The 18,616-nt window shown below is 33.0% G+C and overlaps 1 protein-coding gene across 2 annotated transcripts in view; it reads left to right on the top strand.

The window, feature by feature from the left end:
- pla2r1 (phospholipase A2 receptor 1) overlaps window positions 1-18,616 on the top strand; it is a 129,482-nt gene that overhangs the window by 12,031 nt on the left and 98,835 nt on the right. For both annotated transcript variants that reach the window (XR_005634155.1, XM_039757472.1), the window contains exons 2-9: window positions 6,610-6,993; window positions 8,398-8,571; window positions 8,932-9,096; window positions 12,115-12,228; window positions 12,459-12,605; window positions 12,734-12,922; window positions 15,763-15,923; window positions 18,235-18,345. Coding sequence is in view for 1 of the 2 variants with exons in the window: in XM_039757472.1 (XP_039613406.1) it covers window positions 6,610-6,993; window positions 8,398-8,571; window positions 8,932-9,096; window positions 12,115-12,228; window positions 12,459-12,605; window positions 12,734-12,922; window positions 15,763-15,923; window positions 18,235-18,345 (1,445 nt within the window). In the remaining variant the exon portion in view is untranslated. The remainder of the gene's footprint in view (window positions 1-6,609; window positions 6,994-8,397; window positions 8,572-8,931; window positions 9,097-12,114; window positions 12,229-12,458; window positions 12,606-12,733; window positions 12,923-15,762; window positions 15,924-18,234; window positions 18,346-18,616) is intronic.

The following is an 18,616-nucleotide window of genomic DNA, read 5'->3' as shown; positions in this document are numbered from 1 at the left end:
TTAGTGCTCATTCATTTTTTGATTATCAATCCTTCCAAGTACAAACTAAGGTAATTAAAAACAACCCAGTTCATTACTTGCAACCATTTGTGTAAGTCATCCTCCCAGCATGTCTGACAGCATGGATTTATCACCATTATTATGTCAGATTTAAATAAATAACTGGAACTGTGCTCCTATACTGACTTCATCATCTGTTGTCTCAGATAGGAAATTCTAAAAAGAATAATACAGTCATTTCTGGGAGAGATTGGAGGTCAAGGTGGATGCTGTTTTATTGTCTTTTAATCTTTTTTTCCCCCGCAAATCAACCAAGCTGGTAAAAACACATTCTCAAACTGGCATGTATTCGCTTAAAGTTAAAAGCCTCTCCCAAGCTTTAGAGCTCCATGGAAATTTCTGGAAGTGTCTTAACACATCCCATCATTTTAGAATTCAATGCATACATCTAGCAGTGCCTGTATGTGCATTTATGTATTTTAATTTCTACATGTTTATATGTATGTTTGCATGTATGTGCTGTATAATAAAATAGCAAAGCATCAAATATTGATTTACAATTTCCCTCTGCCATACTTCACAAAAACACACATAACCCATAGCTGCAACTCGTACTTCTTTGTACTGGTGCTCTCTGTTTCAGGGTAGAGGTTGCACTATCCTCTAGCAATTAGAGGATCTCTACAGCTGTCTAATACCATCCTGGTGTTTTCCTTGGCCTTGGCCTTGGCCTTGGGACCCACTCACAATATATAATAAATTCTTTGTGTGTGTGTGCTTATATAAAATTATGTTTTGCATGTCTTGTGTGATTTATAAAAAAAAAAAACTTTTAAGCCCTCAATATGAGTTTAGTTTTCATGATACTGAAATTTCATTATTAGGTGATGAAAATGTGACCCATTCAAATGCAGATAATGCTAGTCTTGCAGAATCATTTCCCCACCCTTCCAGAAATCTAAATCTGCATTTTTGTCAATGGGTAAACTGAAACGCTGACTGTCTCTAGCTATTACTATAAAAATTCATTTGAAAAACAGTGCCTTGAGTTCATTTAAAAAGACGGTAACCCATGGCAATTTTTGTAAGACACTTTCTGTACCCTTTTTCCACAAACGCTATAATGCGCTTTACAAAGACACCTCATAATAAATACACATAATTATCATGAGCACTTCACATTCACAGCAAAGGCATTGCTTAAAGGCTGTTGGGTTTATTTGGATATAAACATTCCTAAAACATCCTAATTTTTAACAAATTGTGCAAAAAGCTAAAATGATATTTATATATTTGAAATTCAATATTTTTTTTCAGAATGTAACAGTTAAATGTTATAGCTGTGTGTTGTACTTTTTCATGCATCACCTAAAATTAGAACATAAAGGCAAAGTAATGGTTAATAAAAACCTGTACAGACCAGTTTAGCTCAAAGCAAAGCATATGTTGTTCAAAATTGCTGTACAACAGAATTTTCATCCATTTATTTTCATCCATGAACAAAAGGCATTGTTCATGTCATGTTGTAGATGTAGTATTGAGTGTGCTGTCTGCAGTGCCAACAAATAGTTACATGACTTTGTTCAAAAAGGTAAAGTATATAATATTGTGTAATGTCGTGATCATTACATTAGGAATCTGCAACTTCCTACAGTTTTTTGATCAAATTAACTGAGCCTGAATGCCTAAATCGGATAACAGTTTTAATCAATTTTGACAGAAATGTGTGGAAATACACAAAGTTAAGCAACGTTAAAATAATATCCCGAAAGAATTTCACTTATGCCTTAACCTCCCTCTTCTTCATTAAATTTTAAAATGCTTTAGCTTCCTCCTTCATTAAATAGTTTTGCTGCAGTTGTTTCTTCTTTCATGTACCACATAACTGAATGTTTATCTTAAATGCCTTGTGACCTTTAGACAGTGGGCTCCTCCATTTTAGAAGGCACTTCATTAATATAAACAATGATATATGCTTTCTGTTAGATTTATTTTATAAGATGTAAGGATTTCTGTGCCCTTGTTACTTTGAAACCTGCTGACTGCAGTTATAGTACATAATATATAAATATGTATGAACTGATAATATTCATAGAAATTGACTTGTTTTTCAAGGTGCATACAAATGAGGAAAATGTGTTTTGCTTTTTTTTATAACCATTGTGTTCATCTATTGCTAAATATGAATTAGAAAACAGAAGTGCAGATCATTATTTAAAACACTCCCAAAGTGTTTTGATCTCCCTTGCACCCTCCTTTTTTCATACGTTCCCGTTACCTTTGCCTATTTTTGTTAATTTAGTTTGGGGCCATTTAGAGAGGGCTTTCAATTAATGTATAGCCTAATAGCAGCATCACCGGAAAGAAATAAAATGACTCTTTGATGCCACAGTTGTTCACTCTGTCATCAGTTTGTCTCTAGCCCACTTCTCTCTTGCGATGGTAAATAATAATATAATATAATAATAAAATTTTATAAATTTGCTATGGTTTCTGACTTTTAATTAAGAGTTTCTTTTTTGGATTAGTTCTGTCAATTATCAATTCTCTCTGTCTCCAGATTTTTTCCTTAGCTAGTTTCTGTTTTTGTTAGTTCAGGAATATAAAACAAGTTGTTACAATAGTTATTTGTCCCTTTTCTTGTACATTGTTCATTTTTCTTGATTGTAATTCTTTTTGCTTTCTAAATTTAGCTTATTAGATTAGCTAGCCAGCATGCATACTTATATTGATTTATACAGTCCATATTGAATTTCATGGGAATAGACTTTGCTTGTAATTATCCTGTTAACTCACTCCTAATTAACTCGTTGTGATAAGAGAACCATGCTAAAGCTTAGCTGGCTTGTTTTTGTCAGTAACAAGAAATTAAATGGAGGCGTCTAAAAGAGAGAAACTTGCATATTTTTTCTGATATATTCAGTATGTTGAGCTGTTGGTGTCTAATGTTTACTATCATTAGAACTTCTTTTAAAACCTGATCAAATTTGTTACTAGATAAGACATTAAAACTTTGCTATAATTGTAAGGTATATTGAAATAGTGCATATACAGTATAGTACAGTATTGTGTGGATGCTTTGTGTGGATAGTTTCTTCAGCTAGCTAGTTCTGAAGAGGTTGATCAAGACATTAAAGGGTTTTTGTTTCTTGCCAGAGGTTTAGAGTTGGCATCACATGTAAGATATGCAATGCTAATTATATCATTTTGACGTTTAACAAATGTGCATCTCACCTCAACTAGGAACCCAAATTGTAGTAAAGTATGCTACAGAAAGCAGACACAGTTAAATTTCAGATTACAAAATAGCTGTTTCTAAATGTAAGCGTTGGAGCCACTGAAACAGTATATGATGAGGATTTAAACATCTTCATATTGAAAAAAGAAGCTGGACGTACTTTTGCTGATTAGACTGTGACCTTTCTTGCCTGCTTTGTGTGCATTTTACAATCAAGGGATAAATGAATGTCTTACAGATTATCTATGTCATTTCATGTGAAGAGATTTGCAGAATTTTATCATTAGTAGGGGTGTGTAATTTGAATGATATTAGCAATAGAATATTCTATGATCAGGGTACCTGAATGCTTAAATAGTAATCAGTCATCAGTATACTTATGGTGAATGGTAGTGGTTAGTGCTTCTGTTTCACACCTCCGTGACACTTGTAATTTTTGATTTGTGGTGGTGACACAGTCTGCCTGGAGTTTACTTGTTCAGCCATGGTTGTATGTGTTTTCTGGTTGGTGTTTCTTGCACCATCCCAGAGTTAATTGATGTTGTAAATCTTTTAGGGCGGCACGGTGGCGCAGTGGTAGCGCTGCTGCCTCGCAGTTAGGAGACCCTGGTTCGCTTCCCGGGTCCTCCCTGCGTGGAGTTTGCATGTTCTCCCCGTGTCTGGTTGGGTTTCCTCCGGGCGCTCGGTTTCCTCCCACAATCCAAAGACATGCAGGTTAGGTGGATTGGCGATTCTAAATTGGCCCTAGTGTGTGCTTGGTGTGTTTGTGTGTGTCCTGCGGTGGGTTGGCACCCTGCCCGGGATTGGTTCCTGCCTTGTGCCCTGTGTTGGCTGGAATTGGCTCCAGCAGACCCCCATGACCCTGTATTCGGATTCAGCGGGTTAGAAAATGGATGGATGGTTGGATGTAAATCTTTTAATACTATTTTGGAAAAAGCAGCTTCAGAAAATGATTTAGAGTGATATATTTCGCTAACACAAAACTCACTACAAAGGAATTTTAAAGTTTTTTGGCGATGTTGGGGAAAAAAAAGGATCATTGCTTCTTAACGGTTTACCAAAACCATAAACCCGTTTTGGACCTATATATTTCTGTGAAAAGGGTCTAGATGAAAATAAACAGGGAATGAAAATTCAACATGGCTAAATTAAACCCACAATGAGGCAAAAAGACATTCTTTTAGACAAAATATTTAATCCAGTGAGGCAAGAAATTATGATACAATTAGTTGAGAAGTGCTTGCTAAAGCCTTCCTCCCATCAGCCTTAGTGCATTCATGCTGCCTGATGGGAATTGTAGTCCCCGTGTCAGCACTAGTTTTTAATTTGCTCTCACTCCATTATAAACTCTTTTCCTGAAAAAAAAAAAAAAAACCTATATTTTAAAAGTGACCAATGGCAACGTACATTCATAATTTCATGAAAGTCATTCAGCTGTTTTAGCATGATTGGTAAATAGACAAACAAACAGATGAACAACCACATTATTTCATCTCATTTTCCCATTTGCTTTTTACACTGGCAGCAGGCCAAGCAAGTCAGCCCAAACTTCTCTGTCCCCAGCTGAAGATTCCAGCTCTTCCTGGGGAATTGACAGGCTTTCCTAAAGCAGCTGAGAGATATAATCCCTGTACAATTTCCAGGGTCTGCCACTGGGTCCCTGCCCAGTGCGATGTGCCCAGAGCAGCTCAACTGGCTCTTCTCAGTCTGCACAACTACTCTGCTGTGTTTCTTACCTTATCACAGAATGTCAGCCCAACCACCCTGCAAAGAAACTTTGTTTCTGCCACTTGTACTCACAATCTAATTTTGGTCATTTCCCACTGCTCATGGCCATAGGTGAGAACAGGAATGTAGACTGACTGGTAAACCAAGAGCTTTGTTTTTAGACTCGGCCCTTACTTCACTACCACAAACTGGTACAGTACCTGCAGAACAGCTGCTGTAGCTCCAATCCAATCGTTTAACTCACGTTTCCTTTTTCTGTCACTCATGAACATGATCCCAAGTTACTTGAACTCCTCCACTAAGGGCATTTGTCCCACCACTCACCTGTAGACATCAATCCACTCGTTTCTGAGAGATAACCATGGCCTCAGACTTGGATGTGCTGATTCTAAATCCAGCCATTTTACACTCAGCAGTGAATCACTGTAACGTGTACTGAAGGTCACCATTAGATGAAACCTAGAGGACAACATGAGCTGCATAAAGCAATGATGCTACCCATAAACTCCCCAAAAATAGTGTGGAACAAGTTGTGATGATAATGTAATAATGAAACATTATGCTGGCAACCCCAAATTTCAATAAATAACTCTTGAAACAATATGGCCCTAGAGTAGCTTGGATATGACAAAAGTAGTGAGGGAAATACTTGTTTTAAAATAGAAAAAAAAGCAAATGTAATTGTTAGGAATTAAAATTGGATTCTCAACTTGAAATGCAAGTGTGTGAACCATTACATTACCATTGCAACCTGTGTGGCACTGTGCCTCTGTTAATACATCATATTGACTCCTTATGACACATCCTGCAGTAGGGACAAGGCCGAAAGTATGTCAGAAATCTTACTTATGGTGAAAAAAAACCTGTGTGCCAAATTTTGAGTCTGTGGCTTGGAAAGCAAAAGCGTGCATAGAACATAAGTGAGATAAACATATCAATTATAGAAAAAAAATATAGAAATTTTTCATAGTGAATATTATGTCAAGTTGCTTTCCAGTGCATTGAGTGCAGTTCAATATACAGTAACATAAACCAAAGACAAATTACATAGTTAAATGATAAATAATAATACTCCCCAGCAACACCTAACTAAAGGAAAAAAAAAAAAAATACCTTATGCAAAATGTATTGCCGTAAATCTAGTGGGTTAGCAGCATGCCTTGGCTGTCATTGTTAATGAAAAGAATATTACCACTCCAGCAGGAATCTACACAACAACATGTAACGTGTGTAAACTGATTATAGTATGCTATTAAATTAAGTTTGTCTTGCATTCATCAGGGTGGCATCTCATAGTCAGTTCTCATTTCATTTATGTTTTACTGTTGTTTTGGAAAGAAATTGTGTACAAGAGACCAGGAGGCTGCCCTTGGACAGGCTGTGTATTTCACTGATCTGGTAAAAAGGCAATTGGGGTTGCCAGGGTCCAGTATCTCAGCATAGCACCTAAAATAGGTCATGATTAGAGACATTGGTGAAGACAAGTCTGATTACTTTGTGGTTTACATTTAAGAAAGAAGCTAATTACTCTGGGGCTAGCAGAATACAAGGCTTCCAAAATGTTTTTGACCATACAGGAACATAATATGTCTAATTTTTTGATAAAATGAATTTAACAGATAATTTGTTTTTCTTTTTTGTAGTTCAAGGTTTGTTTATTCTGGAAAGTGAACAACAGCTGAATAGATGTATTAAAGCCAACAGAACACTCCTCACACTTGAAAACTGTGAAGAGCCTTCTAAGAACATGCTATGGAAGTGGGTATCCAGACATCGCCTATTTAATATTGGCACCAGTTTGTGCCTGGGACTTAATATTACTGACACTGAGCAGCCTTTGGGTTTGTTTGAATGTGATTCCGCTTTACAGTCACTATGGTGGCGATGCTCTGGCAACATGTTATTTGGATCCTCCAGATTTTTAGTGGGTCGAAAAGAAAAGTTTATTGTAGCTACACGATTACCTTATCACTCCTGGAAAAGATACCTGACTTCTGGTGAAGGACCATGTGCCCATCCTTATGAAGGTATGTAATGCATTTAGAAACCTGATCATGTACACTTGCAGGCTATATACAGTACCAATTTGAATATGTGTTTGGAGTAACCATCTTTATCTCACTGATAGTTTGCATATAACTTTTTATTTTTAATTGTTTTATAGATTTGCATTCATTCAAATCTATGAAAGATCCCATTTATTACTGACTACAAACCAGCTGCATCTGAACATAATTTAGATTTTTTTTTAAATACATAAATCAAAATATTGTAATATTTGTCAGTTGTTACTTCTACATTTCAGTGATTATAGTGGTGATAGGTTTTCTCAGTTATTATTCACCAGTTTATGTACTGTATGTTTAATTTTGATATAAAGAAAATTGCTGCATAAAGTGAACCAATTTTTCATTTATAGCTATCCTTTTAAAATATTTTTTAATAAAAAAAATTAATTTTGGCAGAAATAAATCCAATATTGAATATTTGATAGATAAAAGGAAGGCATTGTGGTGTAGTGGTTAAAGGTTAGGATTTTGGACTTGAAAGGTTGTGGGTTCAAATCTTGGTAAAGACACTGTGTGATCATGAGCAAGTCATTTCATCTGCCTGTGCTCCAAATGGAAAAACAAAAAAATGTAATGTTGTAAATCACCTTAGATAAAGTTGTCAGTCAAATAAATAAATAAGGAATAAAAAATATAAGTGATGCGAAGCAGGTAATTTAACACAATATAATAATTTTCATTTTACTACATTGAGGGGGATATTTTAACCTGTCTTAGTATCCATCATACAAAATATGTTCCTAAATACTTGACTTTAATATCATTTAAATCAGCAGTCATTCATTTGACACATGAGCTTAATCTCAGTTAGTGATTACAGGTAGAAAGAAATATTCTTTAATTCATGTAAAATTAAGGTTAATTTACATACTGTAATTTTTAAACTTTTTGGCAACTTCTTCAATACTTTCAGTGCATTTTATTTTAAATTACCTGATACTTATTGATGGATGATGTTTGGTGTGCTGTTATTTACTGTTTATCTAATGTTTATGCATTTAAAGTATAGTGTTGTGCCCACAATATCACTTTTCATTGATTAATGTTACAACCAATGCAGAGGTTAATTTCAGAGTTATATATTTGATTTAAGTTACGGTAACTTTTTGATTATTTTAAGCTTGTTTACAATATCCAGAAGATCTGTTTGTGTAAGAGAATTTAGAATAATTCAAATAAATGAAAATGTATGTAGAATTAAGACAAAGATTCTACCACTGCAGAGTTGTTTTTGGAATGCTAAGATCCAAACTAATCTGACAGGATTTTTAAATGTGTTATTCTACTTACTTTTGTATATAACTACTAACCTGAAGGGCAGTTATACTTTTTGTGCTCAGTTGTGCATTGTCTTTTTGACAGAAATCCATGTAGTACAAGGAAATGCACATGGAAGTTCCTGCGTTTTACCTTTTAAATATAACAACAAGTGGTATTATGAGTGCACAGCTGAAGGTCGAGAAGATGGTCGCCTCTGGTGTGCTACAACTAGTCAGTATGATCGGGATGAAAAATGGGGATTTTGTCCAAATCCAGGTATTTTTTTTTCTTTTCAGAGTTGTTTTTTTTTTTACTTTTGAATCAGGATGTTATACTTAACAGACAATTTCTTTTAATGCCTAGGAATATAATCATATTTTTTATATAGAGTACTTTAAACAAATGTATTTAGTAAGCTCATAATTGCTTATTTTTTTTCCAATTTTCTAAGAGAATTTGAAAAGGGAAGAAAACAATTTTATTTCAAAGTTTATCAGAGCTTATAAATTTATTTTTTTTGGTGATTTATGTTTAGTTTTTTTAACTGTTCTTGATTGGTTCAATTATGAATTTATTTTTCTTTATTTATTAGGTATAAAATAATACAAAATGCTTTGAAACTGCTCTCTTTAATAGGTCCAGATTGTGATGACTCATGGGAAAAGAATCCAGACACAAAAGTATGTTACCAGTTCAATCTTCAGTCCATCCTTTCTTGGAATGAGGCACATATATCGTGTCAGGCACAAGGCGGAAATCTATTAAGCATCACTGATGTTACAGAACAGATATACATTGGAGGTATAAATTAATGCTACTATTAATGTTTTCATTGATGTAATGTAAATGGTTTTGGCAAGTATTTTTAATATTTAAATTAAAGTGAAGGGAAGTGCATTTAGGACTAAAGGCAGGAAGCACTTCTTTACGCAGAGTATGGGAATCTAAAACAACATACTACGACATTTAGTTGAAGCGAAAACCTTGATAATCTTTAAGAAGTATCTCGATGAGATATTGGAACTGCTTAGTAATTAGCTAAACAATTTGTTTGTCAAAGTTCTTGTGTTCTAATTATAGCACTATTTTCTTACTTGTGTATTCCTTTCATTACATCTCTGCTCAAAAATCATATAATTGACAACTGCCGTAAATAATTTAAAGAACAGTAAAATCTACCATGAACATGAATCCTCTCACTTTTCTTTATCATGGTTCTGATTTAGTGTTTAGTATCTTCCACAAAACAGAATCATTCAATACAACTAGATGCTTTCAAGACAAGTTTAACTTTGTTCATGCTGTTTAAGATAGCATGAAGAATTGATAGCAAAACATCTTCTGAACTTCAGCATACATACATCTCATTCATTGTGCTGGATGACTACTTTTTCTTGCAGTCCTTGCTACTGACCATTCTAGCCACACAAACCAGCTCAGCATATATGAGTCAAGAGCTAGAAAACTCCTTTAATCTATGTTTTTAAATGAAAGTGCTGACTTGTATAGTACTCTCCATGCCTGCTTTGCTTGTGGGTTAGAAACTTTTGTATGTCAGATAAATGGACTGAAAAACATCAGAACAACTTACTATTTCTTTTTTGTTTGAGTTGGGAAATTTAGAAAAGAAGTCAGATAGGAAGGGTTAGTTTCACTAAGGAAGTAATAATAAAGCCAAGGGGAATATCAAGTTGTTGAACAGAAAAAGATTAAAGAAATTAAAGCAATTAAGAAATTAAAAACCCTAAAAAATATAAAATATAAAACCTTGCCATAAATAACTTGAAGTGGTTGGTGGAATTCACAATTTCATATTTCTCCTTATTATTATGTATGGCATTGACAAATAGCATAGTCTGCAAATAAAAAAAAAATAAGAATACCTTTTTAACAGAAGGTAATGTGCCCTTGTACTTTAACTTCCAGTTCTGAATCTCTAAATAAAGCTATGTGGATTAATTTACAGATTTAGCAGTAACTGTAAAACATTGGTTCACATACTCACCTTCCCACTCCTCATGTTTTCTACTTACTGGAGGGCATGTTTACTGTTTATGTAGCATTCTTAATGGAAAATACTTACAGAGGCAAATCACTTTTCATTCCTGAGTGCAGTTACAGATGATCACTTTATTCAGATTTTTCCTTCATACGTGCCTTGTGATTAATAATTTATGTTTTTAAATGAAACCAAAAAGTGTATGGTTTGTGCCTGCTTTAATTATGAGTTGTAAAATGTTTATATTTATTTACATCTACTACTACAAGGTCAGCAAATCATTTTGCCTTCATATTATTGAGGAAGGCAATTTAGTGTTATTAAAGAATCTGATTTCTCAAAATCTTGAGATTAGTGTATTCCTTGTGCAAAAATGGACGCTTCATGTATCTTACATTTTGTGCTTGTAAGAATTACTTAGGAATGCTTCGAAATCACTACAGGTTTTTTTTTTTTTGGTGCCTTCTGAATCAACTGTACTAGAAAGCTTGCACATATTTATATACTATTTGATCCATCTTGATGTCTAGTTATGTAAGATGTCATGCTTTTTGGGGTTCTCCCCTATTTTTGGCCCTATAGACCAGAGGAAAAATAAAACCTTATTTTTAAGACACTTTTGTGCAGGAAATTACACCCTGATAAAGTGTAAACCAATAAGTGTCTTTAGCAGAAATGATCAGAAGGACTTGAAGTTGTGCATGCCACATCAATCAATCCCAGGGGTTCATCACGTAATAGAATTCAAGGGGTCAAAGTTACTCTTTATCACAAAACTTTTAAAAAATGGGAATTGGTAATATAGGCACATGCAGTGTCATGTTTTGTTATTTTGATGTTGCTGGTCATAAATATGATTTTTGATATTTGATTTCTTTACTGGTGGTCCTAGTCACTCCCAGAAGGTTACAAATGACAGATTTTAAACATAAGCATGTGGGTTATCATTTTAGACAGTTTGAAGGTCATTAATAATGAATGTGATGTTAGTTTTGATTTTTGATCTTTTAGTGGGGATCTAGCCTTCTGTGGGTCTCTATTCTATTACAATAGAGCATAGTTTGACTTTAAAAATTTACATTGAAGCACACATTTTAATATTTCAAATATTTGACACATGATTCTTGTTTATTATGTACTTCTACCTAATGAAACAAATTGTTAATTTCTTATGAAGAAGGGTGTAGCACAACCTATGCTAATTCAGACCTTCTTTTATTTGGTGACTCATTACAGTAGAGCCTTATCCTCCAAGACAGCAAATTTCTTTGTTGTCACTTTACCTGCAGAGTTCAAAATACATATATTTCCACCTGTTTGCGAAAATAAAAAAAGGTCTAGGAACATTAATTTGCTATATAATTTCTAGAAAGCATATGTGGCATGACCTACATGTGTCCTGTCAGAGCATTTGGGCTCTTGTAACTCAAATAACTGTATTCATGTGCAACTTATAATTGTACAGGAGAATAAAGAGATGGTGAAATGACATACAGATATGCAAGCCATCTCATATTCAAGTCAGAGGACACACATGCATACTCAAACATTGCTGAATTTGAGACAATTTCAGTGTGCAAAGTTTACACATAAATATGTAATTATTTGTGACTACTGTATAGTTTGATTTCATAAGAAAAGTAAGTGTAATTGTCACATTATTTGAAACAATACAGTTGATGTTAGTTTATACATAACTATTTTACTATATATTTTAACAATGGATGGGACAGTGTTCCAAGCTTTTTAATTTTAATACAAACGTAAATAAAAAAACTTCTTCTCATTTAACATTACTGTATTCTATTTTTGTTAATCAGAACGCCTGAATGATTTGGGAGTTCCTGTCTGGATTGGCTTGAATCACCTTGAGGAACAAAAAGGTTGGCAGTGGACAGATGGCTCACCTTTGGCACTGGTGAACTTTACCAGAAGTATGCCAGTTTTTGCTTTTTCCTATTTTATTATAATAATGGCCTCAGTATTCTTTTAAAGAAATAACTATGACAAATATTATTTTATTCTTATTATTATTATATATTCTTTTGTTGTAGTGATTATTATGTATTGCAACTATTAAACACCACTAAATTAACTTCTGGAATTATCACCTTATCTGTGTGATAAATTCATTTAATGTATATTAAAACATATACTTTTCCAGGTTTGACCCAGTCTGCATTTCATAGCGAACTCTGTGGAGTGTTTAACTCAGCCCATGGAAATCAGTGGCAGAGTTTTGATTGTTCTTCTGGACTACCATATGTATGTAAAAAATACCCAAATATTTCAAGGAAAGCAGAACCCTTTGGTAAGTTTTAAGTCATGTATAAAGTAACATTTTCCAAATAATGTTTTGTGTGTCATATTTTGCTTTGATACTTGCTCAAGGTTTTATTTTTCTTGTTAAATGTATGATGTATTAATGTATGTTGACAGATGTGTGGCAGTATTATCCCACTTCCTGTGATCCAGAATGGATTCCATACAATAAGTTCTGTTACAAATTGAAAAAAGAGGAAAAATCTTGGAAAGAAGCACTTAAGGAGTGCCAGTCAGATGGAGGCAACCTGATAAGCATTCCAACTATAGCTGATATTGAGCTATTTGTGACACTTCTACAGAATGGTAAGGTATTGCTTTGTATTTTTAACAACAATAATTTAATCTAAAAACAGGTTAATATTTTTGGTGTGTTGGTGGACATTTTTATTTTTCATATTTTTTTATATATTTGTCTCTTACTGATTTTTTTCTTTCATTTTTATATATTCTTATTTCACTTCAAATGCATATTTCTCACTAAATAAGATAGTTAAGTTAATGAAAAAAGAAAAAAATAAATTGCAAAACACTTGATTAAATAAATTCTTCTTTCAAATTATATTATTTTATTTTTAGGGTAGTTGGCTATTATGTCCATCATAATATATTTTAAAATAAATTCAGTCATTATACATTAAGTATGTTCTTAGATTTAGATTAATAAAACTGTTTGTTTTCCGTGTTTAAATTACTAAAACGTCATCAAGAAGACACATGCAATAATTATATATAGTAGAACAGTGTGACTCAAGAACAAAGTTGTCTTATTATTAACTCACATTAGAAACAGTAATTAGGCAAACTTATCAAAAGGTTTGATAAAAACAGTCAGTGGTACCAAGGCTTTCAAACACACAGTGAAAGTAATTATAGGGGAACTCATCTCACGCATATATGAGTCTGTTATATTTACAACATTGTTATGATTTCTTTCAAATGAAAAGTCCAAACCCATAAAAAAAAAAAAACATAGAAAACCACCTAATGATTGTTTATATTTCATTAAAGAAAAATGAGAATTGATAATCAGAAAAGAAACTAACTATAACTATAATAAGTAAAATAAAGACTAATTAAAATGATACTTCCAAAAGGAAAAAATGTAGCAATCAACATATTATCAATTATAACAAGTACTAGAAAAGACAAGAGAAAAACTAGAAGACGTTACTTAACATAAACCAAACCACAAAATTCAAAAGTAAAAATCTGCGTATGAAATGTCTCAATCACGAAAAAAAAACATACTTAATATCACACAAGAATCCTAAAAGTTTGGAGGCAGACTCAGGAAAGCTCCAAGAAATAAGTTCAAAAAGTCTTCTTCAATATAAGCACAAAAATCCAAACCTAAGAGTCTCTAGAGAATAGTCCTGTAAAAGAGAACCCATGTCAATGTGCTCCTGTGGATCATAACGTCTGAAATTCTTAATTTAGTATGAGGCCCACTGCTGCAAATGCAGAACGTGATTGAGGTCATTTAACAAAGTAAGTCACCAGGGAAAAAACACAATGCTTGACACAGTGCTTGAAATGTTAGTGCCATGTACTTCTGGTTATTTAAGATTGCAGTGTGTTATTTTGAGATTACGAATTGTTAGTGAAAAACTTCTTGCTTTGAATTGTGGACAGTGTTCTTGTTTCATGTTTTTGTTAAGACATCTGATTAGTGTGATTTCTCATTAACAAAATTTGACCTAATTTGACTATGTTTCATCTTCTAATCACTTTTCAATGAAGTCTGCCTGATTGCTGTCCTGGCCAAACAGTGGGCATTTTGTGTGTGTTTTTTTTTTTTCTTTTTCTACATTGAGTTACTGTCATGTGATCAGTTTCTATGCAATTCTATGCAAAATTGCATCTGTATTCAATAGGGGCACATGCCTCCGGAGAATTTGTTCTTTTAGGATTGTGGCTCATACTTTGAACCTAATCTTATTGCTTTCCAGTAACCATGGCTGAGATATTAAAACGAGAAATATGGTAAAAAGAAAAGAGATATTTAACTTGCTTTAAAATATAGTCTTCACTCATAACATACATTACAGTATATAATATAATAGATGCTTACATACACACAGCCAAAGAGAAGCCATAGAACAATACAGTTGTGTTACAGTTCTTCAGTTGAGTCTTTGGCAGTTGTATGTCCCTCTTCAGAGGAATCAGAGGCATTTTTCTTAGGTTCAGAATTTATTTAAAAACTTCCATCTGTGCAAAGTGGCTCTCGGCTCAGTAAGGCTCTGACATGCCTTATACTGTATATGCTCATGATACTGCTTAGTCCTAAAACTATCCATACACAGTTTCTACAGACCAATGCTATATATGGATTAGGCTCTATTACACTGATTTAACACATTCTGCTTTAAATGCTTTAATCATCTATGAAACTGAAACAGTGTATTTGTTCCAATCAATAACCTTCGTTAAGGTCCTTTTTTTTACAATTCTCACATTGTCACATCTGCTGGGGAAAAAAAATCTTTTGTTTCCAGTAAGTCTTATTCAGTATATTGGAAAGATGTATGGATGCATGCTAAACATAAGTATATCAGGCTCACAGATCACAGTATCGCTTTAATCATTTGTGCATTTTGAACTCTGGGTCTGGTGTTTTATTATTTGGCATCTTATTTAATTCATTGTTACATTTGTTTATTTTAATTTCTTATGCAATATGCCTACTTTTCTTTACTTAATTTTGGAAGATTGATATAAATCAGAAAATGATCAATATTGTGTAAAGTATAATGTTAGAAACATGCATGCAAATTACTATAAATCTGCCATGTAGTATTAATGTCCTATCCTATAGTGTCTGTGTATAGCTCCGTTTTGATTGGCAGAAGTTTCCACTGTGGTATGTTCTACTTGAGTTTTAAGGTATAATAATTCTTTTTTTCTTAAGAGTATTCTTACACTAATGTCAGATTAAACAGAAAAGCCATTATTTCAACAACTGAGAGAAATATTTACCCTCTGTCCTCCTTCTGGAATGCTGCACCATTCTGTTAAATGGGTGTCTATGTGACAATAATAATTTTCTTTCTCACCTGTTCTCGATTTTGTGAAATCCTTTATATGTCTATTGTTAAATCAAATACTTGAAAATGTAACATCTTTATTCTTTCCTTCTATAGTATCCGATTCAGTTTTGGAAATCTGGATTGGCCTTAGCAGTAAAAAGCCGGAGGCGTTTGAGTGGTCTGATGGATCTTCTGTAACTTTCACTTACTGGCATAAATATCAACCTAATACCAGCTTTTCTGATTCTGAAATCTGTGTAAAAGCTTCAAAAAATGTAAGTAAACTTTATTGAGTACTTTTTTTTTTACATGTAAACATGAAATATAATCAATAGACCAGCTCACTAATATGTTAGAATCCATTTAAGTTGAATACTTTATGTATTTATATAACCAAATGAACAACAATATAGGATTCAATGCATTATTGTTTCACTGTTGTTCCACTCCATATATGCACATAACTGAAATTCAAAAAGAATGGAGCGGGTTGCAAAACTGCAGGAATAAGAATAGGGCTAACAGACTTGGAAGAATTAGCACACAAAGATCATCAAAATCATTGCTTTTCCTCACTATTACTTTGTATATTCTGTGAAAACAAATGGTTAAAATTTAGATATTATTCATTCCAGTAACTTACATGTTTTTTTAAGTAAATACATGTAGCTGTTTATCTGCATTAACAATTTTATCAGTCTACTGAAATGTTGTTTAAGATTAATTATTTCACCCAGTTCTTCAGTGACACCAAGTTTCTAAATGCCTGATTAGCTTATTATTAGTGGGTAATCCCCTTGTGGTGCACACATGCCTAAAACAAGTAATGAGTGCATTGACATTGATGTGAGCTTCCTAATCATAGAACATCTAACATCTCTTCAGCTCTCTGTTTAGAAGTTCAGTCCTGTAGTGTTTTTTCCAAGCACCTTTGCATTCAGAATATCTTGTACTAAATCATATTATAACCTTATTCAAAAACTTTTAAGTAGCATTTGAGGCTTTACTTATTCTTTAATGCTATTCCAGTCCACATACTGTTACTAACTGAAGTGACAAAAGGATGAACATGTACAGCAAAAGAATGTGTATGCAGTATGAATGTCATAACTTACTGATTTGCCTGCAAAATATCCACTTTTTAGTTTTTAATACAAATTACAATTTGAAAGATGTTAAATTTCAAAGGATTGTGCATTGTAAAACTGATTAAATATGGTTTTAAGATTGATTTGAAATTGTTCAGTGGGAGAATGTGTTGTGTAACACTTGGTAAGCTGAGTGTTTTGGGATGTTTTTTGTGTTTTTTTCAGAGTTATAGCTGTTATACATAGTATAAAGAGAGACATTCCTTTATTTGCACATCATTTTCAAGTCATCCGTCATCTCCTACAATGTTTTAAACTGGTTATTATACCTCTTGACAGCTGAATGTGTGAAGTCACCCACAGGCAGAATACAAAGTTAATATAATTTCTGTCAAAAACTACTGGCAAAAAACATTTTAAAGATAGAAAATCCTTAGCAAGCTTTGGCACTGCCAGTCACAGTTTTTAGTACAATGTTTTAAGGTGTTTATACAAGCAAATTATTAATATATTGCATCTCCTGTCTATTCAAAGATGTGAACAAAACCTTCCATCAAGTGTATCATTTGTTCTCACATACCATTTATCCACATCATATTTAATTTATATGCATTAACAATTAATTTTGTCTACAGCGACAACATGTATCCTTGACTTTATTAAGAAACGTTAATGCTTTATTCATTGTTCATCTTAATAAAAGGACAAGTGTCAAGAATCTATGTGTCTGTCTAGTTGCTATGTCTCTTTTATATGCCATTTCATATGGGATTCGTAAAAGCAGTGCTAATGTTTGTGATGTGCCATGTGTTGGAACAATAAGTGAAGTGTATTTTATTACTACATGTTTTACAAAATACATTTCTACAGATATTCCACTGCAATTGTCTAAGCTGAAAATGCCGAGGTCTACATTGATTACTTAGATTTGCATAGCTAGTTGATTATAATTTTAAAGTGGTAATTGTTTGTCCCCAGTCAGTGCAAAGTCATATCGAAACACTGTAAAGAAACATCACAATTACAATTTCCACAAAGTATTTCAGATATTTATACAAAAGACAATGGGGACTAATTTCACCTCTAGACCCGCAAATAGATATTATATGCATTGCATTTCAGAAATTTGTGATGTGCAAGTTTAACAACTTTACTACTGTTGAGAGTTAAAAAGTAATGCTCAAAATTATCCCTATTTTTGATATTTTCTCATTTTCTAAACAAGATCACTGAATAAAGTTTCTATATTAAAATAGATATTTTAAAATTCTATTAGTCATTTTAGCTTATCATATAACAACTCTGATTAACCAGTTTAATTTGTTTTTATTGTTATTGCATTCATTGAAGTTTTATACTATATTTTAAATTTGATGCGTACAAAGTTGTAAGATGGTATAGAAAAGTGTTGAATTATCAACTAGTTAGTACTGTAGTGTAAAGTTTTGTTAAATAATTTATAGAATGTAGTTGTTTATACAAATGCTTTGTATTACAGGGTGGATACTGGCAAACAGCAATGTGTGAGGAGAGTCTTCTGTCAATTTGTAAAAAGAAAGGACAGGTTGAAGAGCAAAATGTAGATGTTTTGGATAAAGGCTGTGCTGAGGTGAAGAAATGCTCATTTTTACACTAAAATAATGGTTTACGCCTTTCTTTAATTTAGTTTTAACAGGGGAGGTTAATCTGATAGTGTCACTGAACACCTAGAATGATGAAATGGCAGCCAAAATTATATAAAAAATAGGTGCATTATTTAAACAAGGAGGGGTAAACATTTGCAGAATACAAAGTAAAAAATCAACCAAAAATAATACAAAACTCTACGGTGAGTCTTTGAGCAAATTCTCCTGTTGACTCTAGATTCAGTATTCTGTCTC

This window comes from Polypterus senegalus, chromosome 6, assembly GCF_016835505.1.
Source record: "Polypterus senegalus isolate Bchr_013 chromosome 6, ASM1683550v1, whole genome shotgun sequence".
Lineage (NCBI taxonomy): Eukaryota > Metazoa > Chordata > Cladistia > Polypteriformes > Polypteridae > Polypterus > Polypterus senegalus.
The sequence above is the reverse complement of the archived record's forward strand: the minus strand, read 5'-3'. Positions and strand labels throughout refer to the sequence as shown.